General features: G+C 39.4%; 1 protein-coding gene across 1 annotated transcript in view; it reads right to left on the reverse strand.

Moving 5' to 3' along the window:
* LOC107720071 (protein sidekick-1-like) overlaps positions 1–14,654 on the reverse strand; it is a 185,524-nt gene that overhangs the window by 74,430 nt on the left and 96,440 nt on the right. Inside the window, exons 9-14 of the mRNA XM_016527675.1 lie at positions 13,492–13,608; positions 11,963–12,130; positions 10,332–10,434; positions 9,884–10,057; positions 5,946–6,082; positions 1,446–1,593 (exon numbers count right to left, since the gene is read on the reverse strand). Of these exons, the coding sequence (XP_016383161.1) occupies positions 1,446–1,593; positions 5,946–6,082; positions 9,884–10,057; positions 10,332–10,434; positions 11,963–12,130; positions 13,492–13,608 (847 nt within the window). The remainder of the gene's footprint in view (positions 1–1,445; positions 1,594–5,945; positions 6,083–9,883; positions 10,058–10,331; positions 10,435–11,962; positions 12,131–13,491; positions 13,609–14,654) is intronic.

Here is a 14,654-nt window from a genome sequence, read left to right on the forward strand (position 1 = left end):
GTGTGGCGTCAGAGGCTTTTATTTAACAGAAAATAAAACAAAATGTCCAAAATGGGAATAAAGTGTTCAAAGTGTTCAAAGTGTCCAAAATAAACAGGGGATCTGGTGTCCTCGTTGTGCAGGGGAATTGTGAAGGAAGGGCAGTGTTCAAAAAGGAAGGGTCCAGGTAAGGGGCAGAGTCCGGTGGCCGCATGCGCTCCCCTCTCTGGTCCAGGGCACGAGGGGTGGCGGCTTCATCACAGTGGATCATCTTTCCTGGCCCGCGGTGCTTGAGGAGAATAACGGCCTGGCATCCAGGCCCGTTGACCGCGTCACGTGTGCGGTTCCATTCCGGACAGCAGGTCCGGCAGCACTGGAATCCCTCTATGCTCCCCTCCTGGACCTACGAGGACACCAGCGTGCATGAACAGGGGGAAGAGACCGGTCTCTCTCCGGAGGAGAGGCGCACTCGACTTCTAACAGCGGCGGTGACGAGGCTCTATTCACTTCAGGTGTGCCTCATCACACGCCGCCAGACCTGGCTGTTTCTGCGCCCCTCCTCTCTCACACACCCACTCCTGTCGGGAGCCTGGTGAAGGGCAGCGATTAAGGGACGGGGTGATGATAATTAGGGGGGAGGCAGCCGATCCGTCACAATATATAATAATGAAAGTCAATGGAAACAGAAACTATTTGGTTACCAACATTCTTCAAATATTTTATGAGCCACAGAAGGAAGAAAGTCATATAGGTTTGGAACGACAACAAGCTTAAATTATGACAGAATTTTCATGTTTGGGTGGAATATACCTTGAAGTAAATTATAGAAATGTGTTTAAATGCCTTTATTTATGGTTCAGTAGTGTGTTAATGTGGGCACTCCAAAGGAGCCGTTTCAAGCACCCTGTACAATGCATCATGGGCTGTTTGCAGTCCGTTTCACTTTTCTAATCAGAATCAGAATACTCAAAAGAAAAAAATGCTTTATGAAACTTGATTTTTGTTCTTCAGGAATTGATTGGATCGTTAAAAAGGGATGTTATGAATCAGAATGGAGCCAGTTGGAGTATGAGGGAATTGTGATATCAGCCGAAAGTGCAAGTCATTTCAGAGGCGGAGAATCTGAAGATTAAAGGTTAAGACGACAATTTAAATCATTTTAAATATATGAAATATTTTTCATATTTTACCCCGGTGCAATGCAATATTTGATTACAAAGGCTTTAAGGAAATAATACATTTTATTTTATGATTATTCTTAAGGTTAATGTGTAATAAACATAAACAGTTAAATTCAGAATTATTTGTTTGTCAAATAATCCTCAGTTAAAGTATCATGATAATGTCAGCCGTATAACAACTTCATTCTTTGCCTATTTCAAATGGGTTTCTGTAAAAAACTGAATCTTGCAATGATGGGCAGTTAACATGAGAATAAGCAGCTGTTGACAACCATGGCCTCCTACCTGTTGGTTTCGGTGCTGTACTGTCCCTTGCCCACCTGATTGACCGCGCAAACCCTGAACTGGTACGACCGGGCGGGAGTGAGGCCCTTCACCATGGCTCCGGTCACGGTGGGGTCCACATCAGGCAAATACACTCTCCAGGGAGAATCTGGTATACAAAGAGGAGCAGAACATTTCTAAATATTTTAAAAATCACAAGGGACATTATATATTGGTTATACATATATATATATATTGTGGCGGGAGGAGCAAATGACAGACACAGTGGGTGTGGCGTCAGGCCTCAGAGAGGCTTTTATTTAACAGAAAATAAAACAAAATGTCCAAAATGGGAATAAAGTGTTCAAAGGGGAAACAGTGTCCAAAATAAACAGGGGATCTGGTGTCCTCGTTGTGCAGGGGAATTGTGAAGGAAGGGCAGTGTTCAAAAAGGAAGGGTCCAGGTAAGGGGCAGAGTCCGGTGGCCGCATGCGCTCCCCTCTCTGGTCCAGGGCACGAGGGGTGGCGGCTTCATCACAGTGGATCATCTTTCCTGGCCCGCGGTGCTTGAGGAGAATAACGGCCTGGCATCCAGGCCCGTTGACCGCGTCACGTGTGCGGTTCCATTCCGGACAGCAGGTCCGGCAGCACTGGAATCCCTCTATGCTCCCCTCCTGGACCTACGAGGACACCAGCGTGCATGAACAGGGGGAAGAGACCGGTCTCTCTCCGGAGGAGAGGCGCACTCGACTTCTAACAGCGGCGGTGACGAGGCTCTATTCACTTCAGGTGTGCCTCATCACACGCCGCCAGACCTGGCTGTTTCTGCGCCCCTCCTCTCTCACACACCCACTCCTGTCGGAAGCCTGGTGAAGGGCGGCGATTAAGGAATGGGGTGATGATGATAATTAGAGGGGTAGCAGCCGATCCGTCACTATATATATATATATATAAATAAAATCAATATTGTGAAACAGAATTACAATTAAAAAAATTTAAAATATATATTTTAAAATGTAATTTATTCCTGTGATGCAAAGCTGACTTTTCAGCATCATTACTCTTCAGAAATCATTCTAATATGCTGATTTGCTGCTCAAACATTTTAATTATTATCAGTTGATAGTTCAAAAGAACAGCATTTATTTTAAACTGAAATATTTGGTAACACTTTAGTTTAGGGACCAATTCTCACTATTAACTAGTTGCTTATTATCATGCCTATATTATTAACGTATTGGCTGTTTATTAGTATTTATAAAGCACATATTTTGCATGACAATATTCTACATCCGTAATCCTTTCTAATAACTAAACTTAACAACTATCTTACTAACTATTAATAAGCAACAAATTAGGAGTTTATTGAGGCAAAAGTTGTAGTTAATGGTTTGTTAATAGTGAGAATTAGACCTTAAAATAAAGTGTGAATAAATATTTTTTAACATTACATATGTCTTTACGATCACTTTTCATCAGTTTATTGCATACTTGCCGAATAAAATAAATTTCTTTAAAAAAATAAAAATAAAAAAAATAAAGGTGACTGATTCCAAATATGAATGGCAATGTATCTCATAATATATTTTATATATATTTATTAAATATTATTTTCCATTTTTTCTCGCCTATAATAATTAGTCAATATTTATGACACCAAAAACAGTCCCTTCGCTGACCCTTAAGGCGGTCACACACCGGACGAGAAGCGCAGCACCGCGTCTAGAACAATTCGTACAACAAGTACCACACAACGTAGCTGGGCGCTGCGGACAGACGCCGAATGGCGCCGCCAGTGTGCGTACACTCATAGAAAACAATAGCTGTGTCTCATTTAGAAGGCTGCGCCCTCCGGAGGTCGCATTCGAAGGCTGCATACGTCATCGAGGCTGTCTCATTTCAGAAAAGCAAGTAGGGCACTCCGAATGCGACCTTCTTTCACAGGAATTCGGAGGATGCATGAGGTGTATCCTTCGCTGCTACAGATAACCCACAATTCTTTGCGTCGCCGTAAACAACCGTTGTTAATTTGAAAAATGCCGGCGCCGGCAGATGTACACACAAGCGCAGATGTGGTGTTTACAACTTACCTTAAATCGCCTCTGTAAAAACAGATAAACTTTGTTTTTAATATCCTCCTCCTTTTTTTCTCTAACAGATGTCTGCTGTATGTACGCTGCAGCTCCTCAAACATTTAACTAAATAAAACAAAGTAAAAAGTAAAAGCATTTTTTTTTTCACATTACTTTCCAAATTTAGAAATAATTTTCCTTCAAGTAGTGTGAGAGTGCAATGATGCTCTAAATGTGTTGGCATAGTAACGTGATACTTCCTGTTTCCTTTTCCGCCTGTCCTACGAAGGCCGTCTTGTTTAATTCTAGGTTGAGGACACTTCGTATATGCATCCTACAGAGGATGCGACCTCCAGAGGATTCGACCTCCGGAGGGCGCAGCCTTCTAAATGAGACACAGCTAATGTGTTCTGAGCTGCGCTTCCTGTCCGGTGTGCGACCGCCTTTAGAAGTAAACAGGCCTTTACTGCTATTGCACCAAAGACTTCTTTATGTAAATGAGCTCTGATGTGATAGGCTGACCAGTCTGCACGTCAAATGAATCGCACTTCTATTTGTTATGACTACGTAGGCCTTTTTCATGATTAAGACCCCTTTAACTAAAGTTCTGTTAAGTGTAATCATTTCTGGAAATGTTATTAATGAAAGTAATTATACAGTGTTATCAAACCTTGTTTTCTGTCTTCTAAAGACATGGTGGAATGGTGGGTCATGGTGGCATATATAAAATTATACAATTTGCATAATCAAGCATAATCACATGATACTTGTCAAGATATTTTTTACACAAATTAGTCATCCACTCATAATTACATAACATGCTTGAGTCTGGACTCCTCACAGCATTCAAGTTGGCCATTATTACTTAATGGCACTTAACGACCAGCCCATGTAGCTTCAGAAATTATACAACAGACTCCAAACAACATTTGCAGTGAGATGAAGTTTAGATCAAAAGATATTAAAACAATCCTTTCATGAATAAATATCTCATGATTCTTAAGATAAGTACTACTCATTGCCTTTTGTGTCAGATCTTCTTAATGAAAAAGAAAATTACAGATTGCAAATTGAATCAATTTGCACTTGAAATTAGGGTTTTTGAGGGCAAAAAAAGTAGTCAGAGAGAGAGCAGGTTTTTCTCACTTTCTCTAAAAGGTGTTTCTAATGGGACTTCCCAGCCATATTACACCCTGCACCAGTAATCTTCACCTCCACTCCAACACATTCCTCACTGTCCTCTTCCAGCCCCGGAAGATCAATCTACTTGGGTGTTTTTTTTCTGGTTCTGTAATACCACAGGCTTTTTCACCACTGGGTGACAGCAGCTGAGATCAACTCATACATGTAGCATGCTGAGTGCTTGCTCTGGACTGGCCGAACATTCAGATGCATTATGGCTAGATGTGAATGAGGCACTGAGATCAGTAGATTCTTTAACACTGCCGGTTCTGCTCTATTACTGAGTAGGATATGCTTAAAAATTGTGCTACTGAGCAAATGGTTATACAGTGATCCCAAGAAGTATTTGGACACCTTATTCACTCTTAAAATTATTTGATTTCAGAGCTATATCACTTTTTTGAGCCGCTTTTGACTCAAATGTCTTTTGATCAAGTGGTGTCAAGGTGATTTTTAATGGATGCGAGAAGCTGAATTCAGAATAGCATACTTGCATACTACTCGTACTATTTCTGTCATTTAGAGTGCATCAGTGGGGCTCCAGAAATAAAAATCCCATTCATTTTCTCCATAGGGGAACAGATTTTTAACAACCACTTTAAATAAACCTCTAAAAACAGACCTACTATGAGCTACGAGATTGTTAATCAATGGTATATGCTTTTGTTATTTCTTTAAACAAAAGTGTTTAACAACAGAATTTCTGGTAAAAAAAACTACATTATCCATGATTCTGCTGAGAAATCTCCACCAAACAGAGAATCGCGAGAAGCAAATCACGTCATAATATCTCTTTAGTGCCCACCCACTTCCATGAAGCACTGCGAATGATGCAATCAAGTTTTTAAGTTGATAATGTCATTCAGAAGGCTTCTTGGAATTTTAGTTATTTCCTTCATTAAAGCTCATTAAGTTCACAGTCTTTTTATCTTTGTGGTCCAAAGATTGTATTTGATTCACTTCATAGCTAGTTAGTTTGCTTCATGGCTTATAATTATTTAAAAAATCCCTATGGGAAAACTGACTGGAAAAAATACTTCTGGAACCAAGGCTGCTGAAAAAGTGGGTGGGCACTACAAGGGTTATGTTCCCAATTCAACCTTAGTTCCTCTCAGATTCACACAGGTGTCCTAGCAAAGTGTAGATCATCTCATTTACCACTGTTTGACAACCAGAAAGTGTTAAAAAAATGTAAAACCTAACAAATCTATTTTGTGAAGTGTTTTCATATCTTTCTTTACAATAAACACCACTTGGTTTATCTTACTGTTCTCTGAGAGCTCCACCACATAATGCAATAGGGGGCTGTTTCCATCGAAGGGTCTCATCCAGGACAGATCCACGCTGCGGCTGTCGTTGGCGTTCAGGCTGGCCTGTAGGTTTCGAGGCGAGTGTGGCAGCTCTCTGAGGACAGAGGATAGCAAATACTCAAAATAAGGACTGTTTCACACTTCTCACACAAGTGCTGCATAAACAAAGCTAGCATATAGGCTCTATACAGAAAGTGATATTACTTTGGGGTTACTAAACTTACTAAATCAAATCTGAATTGATTGGATTGGGGTTACTAAATCAAATCTGAATATTGAACAACTAGCGACTAGATTTCTGGCCAGATGGAAATCAAACACAGGGTATTACAGAAGCGCTGCCAGGTGTTCATTGTGGTTTGGGTCTGTTGATTATCATCTATGGGACTGGCTCTCCCAGTAGGCCTCCTTGGCCCATTTTCAGATCTTCTCACATATTCACTCCTACTGCCGGCTCCTCCATGTTCAAAAAGATTCCAAATTCAGTCCGAATCTCATAGCCAGTCGAAGGCAGGCATGCATTTGCGTTTGTCTTGATTTTCTTCTTCACACTAGCTTTTTTTATTTTATTGATTACTTTATTAATCATTTCTGGGGAGGATAGGCTTCCTGCTGAGACCAGGCACCAAGCACCAACAGTTGCGCTTGGAAAGTTTGTTTTCTCTAAATTAAACCCATGGAGAGAACCGGCAACGCTTAAGATTTCATCACTTTTCTGTGTTCTTTCTGACTAAGAAGGAAGATTATGCCATTTCTACAGGTGTAAAAAATGTATGCTTTTTCACCTGATGTTATCAAGATGATGTTAACAAAATGTTAATTAGCTTTGATTACACTATAATTAATAAAATATCTCTAGAAAATAGCTCTAATAAAATAAAATAAAATAAAGAAAAAAATATTCTCTAAAACAAGTCTTTTCTGGGTTAACTATTCTTTTAAAGTCTTTTCATGTAAACATATATTGTAATAAGGAGGTTTGTCCATTAAGATATTGTCCTTCACAGATATTATTAGAAAACAAGGCAAAGAAAATAAGATTTAATTTTCGCATTTTTAGCATAGAAATATCAGACTACACTGGCAAAAAAATAAGAAAAAGACCTCAGAATGAATTATTTGTTCAGATTGTTGGATCATCAGTGTTTAGTTATAATGGCGTGGGCTGTGATCGCTGAAGGTGGAAAAAGACAACGCATGGGTGACTTCAGCCACTGGGGGAAGTCCTCCTGACAACATGCCCGATTCCACACAACCATCTGATACCACCACGGCATCTTCTCCAGCTTAATGAGGAGCCAGAAAACCCACAAACAGATAATGAGTCTTAGTTCCACACAACATTAGCCTCATGAAATCTGCATAAAGTACACACACCCGCTGGTTACTGCCGTCTTCCAGCGGTTTATTTCTGGAGAGCTTCTGAGGGGATTTTATTCCCTCATCATATTGTGATACAGAGTCATAAGCAAAGGCTTTAGGTGTTAAAATGTTTACGCTGCCAAGATTTGGCTTTTATTTTGGGTTTAAGGATTCGACTGGCAGACACGGATCAGAAATAGTGTTTCAAATAGCCGGGATGAAGAAATCTACACACACAGAGACTGGTCAAAAGGTCAAAAAGCTTTTTAGGAGACGGTCAGGTCATTTTTTTCTGGATGGAGAGTTAAAAAAAGCATTCATAAACACTAGCAAACTAGCTACTTTAAAAACTAGGATTTGAAAGTCAGGGATTAAAGGCAAAGAACAGAGGCAAAACTTCTTTGATTAAATAAATGCCTTTAAAAGTTACAATTAGCGGGCCGTTGATGAATATGAAAATTGTGTATAAGCAGTTGGAATCCAGATGGAAAGGTTAGGGTGAAAAAGGTTACTGAGGAAAGGTCAGTCAACACGTTCCTGCTGAGAGCAGCAATCCACTCAGATAGTGTATGCAGATGCTGCAGTGGGTGAGCAAACATAACGTGGAAGAAAGCTAAAGAAAGATTCCAACATACATAACAAATATGTCAGTTGTGACCTAGGTGACACACAGATGGCATGTTCACTGATAAACATGATCACAAACTTCAGTTTTGTAGGACTGCTTTTTGTGTTTTTTCACTGTTGTTGTGCTGAAAAATTGTATCATAATCACACCGTACCAAACTGTATTCCACTGGAAATGCTGCTGGTACTGTATATATACACCAAGAAGTTTCACTCATATTACTATGAATGGGAGAACCTACATCATATGGCGGATTAAGTCCCACCTTCCAAATAAAAGATGCAACATGAATTTTTAAAAAAAAATTATTTTAGAATGTTACCTTAGGTGCACTTATAATCTTACTATGTTTTTTTCATCAAAAATGATCATAATTTAGATGTCCATTTTCTCATTTTAATTTAGCCCTATGATTTGAACGCTCCGTTGGAAGGGGCGTGTCTGCTATGATTGGCTAACATCTTTGCATATTAAATGAGCACTACATATGGAACTCTCCCGAAAACTTTTACGGTCCCACTTTATATTAAGTGGCCTTAACTACTATGTACTTACATCAAAAAATAAGTACAATGTACTTATTGTGTTCATATTGTATTGCAAAACACTTTTTTTCACAATATGATTTTGCTGCTATTGTGGTGGGAAACGGGTAAGGTTAGGGACAGGTTTTGTGGTATGGGTAGGTTTAAGGGTGGGTTAAGGTGTAAGGGATGGGTCAACAGTGTAATTATAAATGTAGTTACAGAAATTAATTACAGATGTAATTACATGCAGGTATTTTTAAAATATAAGTACAAATGTTATAAATGTATGTTCACAATAAAGTGGGACTACTTTTACTGCATTAACAGCTGCCAAGATAAACTAATCGTGAAAGGTGTTGATTATAGTATTATATTTAGAACTAGCCCCGTTATATCAAAGGTTGCTGTGCTCAAATGTAGCTGTTTAAATAACATTTTAACATTAGAAAAAACATTTATAGCACAGTTAATGTCAGAATTTGTTGCTGATTTGAAATATGTTGTTTAAATGTGATTTTGCCAAGCTTTTTTTGTTGTTGAGATTTTGGTATTTCACAGTTCAAGTAGATAGATGTAGTTAATTATCCATGCTTGAAATAGTTGCCCGGATGTTTTTTTATAATGACTGTATGATAAGTAAACTGTTCAGCCTGCTGATGGAGAAGTGACAGTCCTCTGTTCTTCCGCGTCACTTCTCACATGAGTTTCAGAACGCACTACACAATGCTCTCATTAACCTATGCATGACCATTGGCTGAAAGCGATATTACAAAATTTGACTATTTTACTCAAACATGCCTATCGTTTCACTATAAAAGACATTGATTTATCAACTGGGGTCGTTTGGATTACTGTTGTGATCACTTTGTGTGGTTTTTGAAACGTCACCTTTCAGGATCCTGCATTACACTGACTCACAGAGATCTTTCTAAAAATATTTGTCTGTCTTCAAACAAAGTCAAATACAAAAGTCATCTACATCTGGGCCAGCATGAGGGTTACTAAATTATTAGAATCGAAGATATTGTGAATTTTTATTTTTGAGTAGAGTATCCCTTTAAGTCTGTAGGATTTTTTTTGTCTGTTCTATTGCCCACCAGGTGGAAATCATACTACACCTCTCCTCAACAAGCCTTATGATGCCTACTGTATCTATATCAGAAAATGTGTGGGATGAGCTACATGACAAAGTTGAATACTTGGGGTTAGAGGTTTTGGAGAGCCAGCATATTTTTCGCTCTTCAGTTACGTCCTCACACTTCAAAGCTGGCTTGTGAAAAATGATGCGCAATACGCATCTGGAAGGTGACGCACATCCATCAGCACAGCGTATTAGTCAGCCTAATGCTCGGAGATGAAGGGAAGCTAAGTCACTCACATGACCTCCAGACGGGCTGCCTTGGAGTCGTTGCCGGCCTGAGAGATGACGTCACAGGTATAGTCCCCGATGTCCCCGGACCAGGTTTGACTGATGTGCAACGAGCCCTCCTGCAGGCTGATACGCCCCCCTCTGGTCTGGCTCACTAACTCCTCATCCTTTTTCCACACGTACCTGCCAAGTGAAGAAGACGAGGAGCAGAAGAGAACTCTATCACAGTCAAGCTGACACAAGGGGAGCACAGGAAACAGCACTGGCTCATTACGCTGATATCCAGCATATTAGCGCTGAATTAACTGTACAGCACTACGGATCGCGCTTTGAATCAACTTCAAGGCCTGTGGGCTGACACTCTGAATTAACATTACAATCAAACCGAGTGTGGAGCCCTGGGCTCTGATGTTGAGAAGAGAGGAGGAAGCAGCGCGGCTTGTTTATCATCACCCACCTCACTGCCACGCGCGGGTCGTGGGTGGCGCCGCACTCCAAAATGGCCGTGGTCCCCTTAATGACCCGTCTGTCCATGGGAGGCCTGGATATGGACGTGCGACCTTGGAGCAAACACAACACTGTTAATTCTGCACTAGTTCAACATTTCCATGAACCAAACGGCTACGCTTCACTGTTTAACAGCCTCTTCACACGTCAACAGCCGAGTGCGTTTCCCTCCCGCTGAGACAATGCCAGGACTTTACATGCTCTGATCAGTGTGCAATAACAAGTCTGGATGCTGTAGATATCACCTTGCTGAGCTGTGCTAAGAAGCTGCTTTTCATGGAACAGCTTATCAGGCTCTGCTCTGACTTTACTTATTCATTCATTTAGGAAAGGAAGTTTGATGTGAGTTTTGCCTTTGTCCCGTCCAGAACCGCACATTTCTATTGAATTAATGGTGGTCAGTTGGCAGTAGGGCTGCACGATAAATCGCATGCGATTTAACGTGAATCTTGCCAGAAAGCCGGTTCTGTAATCAGCGGTAAATCTCCATCACGTGTGTGCTTTCACATTGAGCAGCATTAACTACACAGAGCCGTTGTTCACTGATGAGCTGCGCAAAACGCAGTCATGTTATTTTTCCTGTCCATCTGAAATAAAATTATATGTTTGAAATGATTACTATGAATTTTACTCTTTATTTATCAAACTGATTGTCAGATAATTTTTAAAGTGATGTTTTAATCACAATCAGTATGTTTAAATGCGCAGTTATGGCCTGTTCTCACAAACACAAACAATAAACATTTTAATTTAAATCAATGATTGTTAATGCATCTATATAGACCAACACAAACATTTGTATGCCATCAATGTGAAAGATTTTTTTGGAGAGATGTTCTAATCTCCTTTCCATAAAAACAAAAACAGCATTGCTCTAGGCTTGTTTGTGGATATATGGAAGTTACATAGCTACATATGGAAGCTTGTTTCCGCTACGTAATAAAAATATATAAAATGTAATTGCAACTTTTTATCTCACAATTCTGACTTACTTTATTTATTATTATTATTTTTGCAATTTCAAGTTTATGTCTTGTAACTGTGAGTTAAAATTTAGTAATCTTGACTTATTCTCAGAACTCTTTTTTTCCCGTTTATATCGTTTTTAAGGCATGCCTAATTTTGGGGACGAAAGGATCTGTCTGTATCACAAAATGCATATTTTGTTCAAGAAATATTTTGGGACATTCAATTTTGTATTCATATTAATGCATGGAATCACATATTACATTCACAAAATGAATATTTTGTTCACGACATGCATTTCTTTTACAAAATTAGGCAGGTGCAGGCCCGGATTGGCCATGGTGCACCGGGAAACAATTATTTAGCCCGCCGCCACACTCATTTTCATTCCTTCATTTATGGCTAAACTCAAAATTGCGAGATATAAACTCGTAATTGTGACAAATAAAGTCAGAACTGTGAGAAAAAAGTCACAGTTACCTTTTCATTTTTTTATTCTGTGGCAGAAATGGGCTTCCATAGATACGTCATCTTTCCTCTCTCAAGTCAGTGAAAAAGCAAATTGGTTCTGAAAGAAGTTTGAAGATGGGTTGAGATTAAGTGCGTTTCTCTTACTCCATACGGTGAGGGAGGCGCTGGCGTTGATCGCTCCCTCTGAGCTAGCGGCGTAGCAGGTGTACATCCCCGTGTCCTGCAGCACTACCGGTTGAATCTGCAGACCGCCGGACTCCAGCAGGGTGAAACGCGGAATCTGCACAGAACCGCTGGCGAGGATCGGAGTATCTGATACATATGCAGACAAACACACACAAACACAAACCAGTTACCTCAATATCTCGCATCTGCTTCCATATAAGGAATTAATAGAACATCACTGTGCATGGAGTTTGAGATGATTTTATTACAAGCGTAAAGTCTTCCCAGGGGAAAATCCTCCTGAAACTGCCTGCAGAGCTCTCTACCTTGTTAGGGGCCGCTATTATATATGCCACTTCATAATTGGGAATGCTATGGAAACGACTTCATGAATATACCCAAAACAGTTGTAGAATATAATGGAAGTTTTTTTTGTTACTCTTGCATGAAATGATCTTTTGTGTCGCCAATCGGCTGCAACAAAGACATCTTAAAGTCTTCCTGTGTAGCACAAAACACACAGCCTCATACAACATCAATTTATGCCTCTGCCGCAGTAACAAAGCGGCGAGTATGCCTGCGATCTGGCTGTAATCAGTCAAATATAGCACTAGTACACGTAACAAAACAGCAGGGCCGAGATGAACCCATGTTAATACTGACATTCCATCTGCACACTGATGCTCTGTTCAAAAACCAAGCTAACTGCCTGCAGAGACAACATTCTAGCGCAGCATAGATGGCCTCAATGAGAAGACTGTTCCAAAAAGTAGTCAACTTAATTATGCTGCCTCCTAATAAATCTCATTTTGATTTTGTTACAGATAAAATTCAAATTCATTAATTACTACAAAGTATTGTAAAGACTTTTACATTGCTACAAAACATTTCTATTCTAAACAAAAGCTGTTCTATTTACTAAAAATCCTGAAAAATGTACCACAGTTTCCACAAAAACATTAAGCAGCACAACTCTTTTCAACTGATATTTAATAAATGTTTTTTGAGCAGCAAATCAGCATATTAGAATGATTTTTGAAGGATCATGTGACACTGAAGACTGGAGTAATGATGCTGAATATTCAGCTTTACCATCACAGGAATAAACTGCATTTTAAAATATATTAAACTAGAAAACAGTTATGTTAAACTGTACTAATATTTCAAAAAATGGATTTCATACATTTTTTTTTGCTGTATTTTGATATTATGATTGATGAGCATGAGAGACTTCTTTCAAAAACATTTAAAAAAATCTTACAGAACCCAAACTTCTAAACATTAGTGTATTTTATGCAAAGAAGGCGACCCTAGAATGGACTCTGATGAACTCAGTATAAAGAAATAAATTCAAGATTATAAATAATTATAATGTTAATTCTAAATGAACTTATATTTCATTTATTGCTGAAAAAAAAAACAAGAGCTCAGATGTGATTTAGGCCTCATACATTAGTGAATTATAAATGTAAATGCTAAAATCAAACATCACTTTGCACTAGCATTACCTCTCTTCCAGATAATGGTAGGTTTAGGGGCCCCGGATACCTGACAGGTGAACTTGGCCACCGCTCCGTCTGTGACAGTGATGTCGACCGGCGCCGCTGTGAAGGCCGGAGCCATACCTGCAAAAACACACAGTCACAGTTTTTAATCAGGACGAGAATACGCCACATCCGTTCAGTGGCCCCTCATTCACGCTTAATGCAGTCCGCACACACTCCCCCACAGGAACACGCAAATTATTACAAGAGGCCAAACACCAGCCAGTAAATTGTATTAAAACAATGTTATGCCCATCAAAACACTACTGATGCTTTTTATTGCGATGCGGGACATGTCTGCAAACTTGTGTTTCAAATCGGAGACGGTAAACAACTGGCATGAATCTAATAATATTGTTCTGATTGGGTGCCCAATGTGGCATTGTGGAGTTGCTGGGTCATTTTTAATAGGCAGATATGTGCAAATGAACAGGTATTTCCATTTGGAAAAGTAAAACATATTGCTTTTTGAGAGCAAAAGATTGTTGTTTGGATGCATTGCTGAATATGTGCCATAATCATTTGGAACAGTAGAGACAGAAATCTAAAACCCATTACAGCTTGCTTTCCAATTGCTTTACATCATTTTTCTCACATGAATACTGATGCCACGGTAAGGCTGGGCAGTATAACCAAAATTTAATATTATGCTAGGAGTAATTATTATTATTTTAATCACAGTAACAGTATATAATCACAGTCTAGTCATTTTTTTCAGACTGACCAATATCTCTATGACTAATACAGATACAGAAGATTATTGCAAACAAGGCTCATTGGAAAACTTAAGTCGGTGCTCGTGCTGGGGCTGGTGTTGTTTGGATGCCGATTTTGGAAAGTTTTTGCTGGGATGGGCATTTGAAAAAATCTGAAATTCGCTTTTGCGCCATTATCTCCTTGTATTAAAGTTAATCTTGTTCGCATTCTGTATAGTTCATGTCTGATACCACGCGCTAGCGTCACGTGTTCATGAGGATTAGGCTAATCATCCCATATAGAAAACATCACAAGTAATTTTTTTTTTCCAAAAAACGTTTTTTTGTTTTTTTCCAAAAAACACTTCAATACTGATCTGCGCTTGACTGTAGTCGCGTCTGTCTGCTTATTGAGTTTATTTAACCCATCGC

This window comes from Sinocyclocheilus rhinocerous, unplaced genomic scaffold, assembly GCF_001515625.1.
Source record: "Sinocyclocheilus rhinocerous isolate Xijiao unplaced genomic scaffold, SAMN03320098_v1.1 scaffold273, whole genome shotgun sequence".
Taxonomy (NCBI): Eukaryota; Metazoa; Chordata; class Actinopteri; order Cypriniformes; family Cyprinidae; genus Sinocyclocheilus; species Sinocyclocheilus rhinocerous.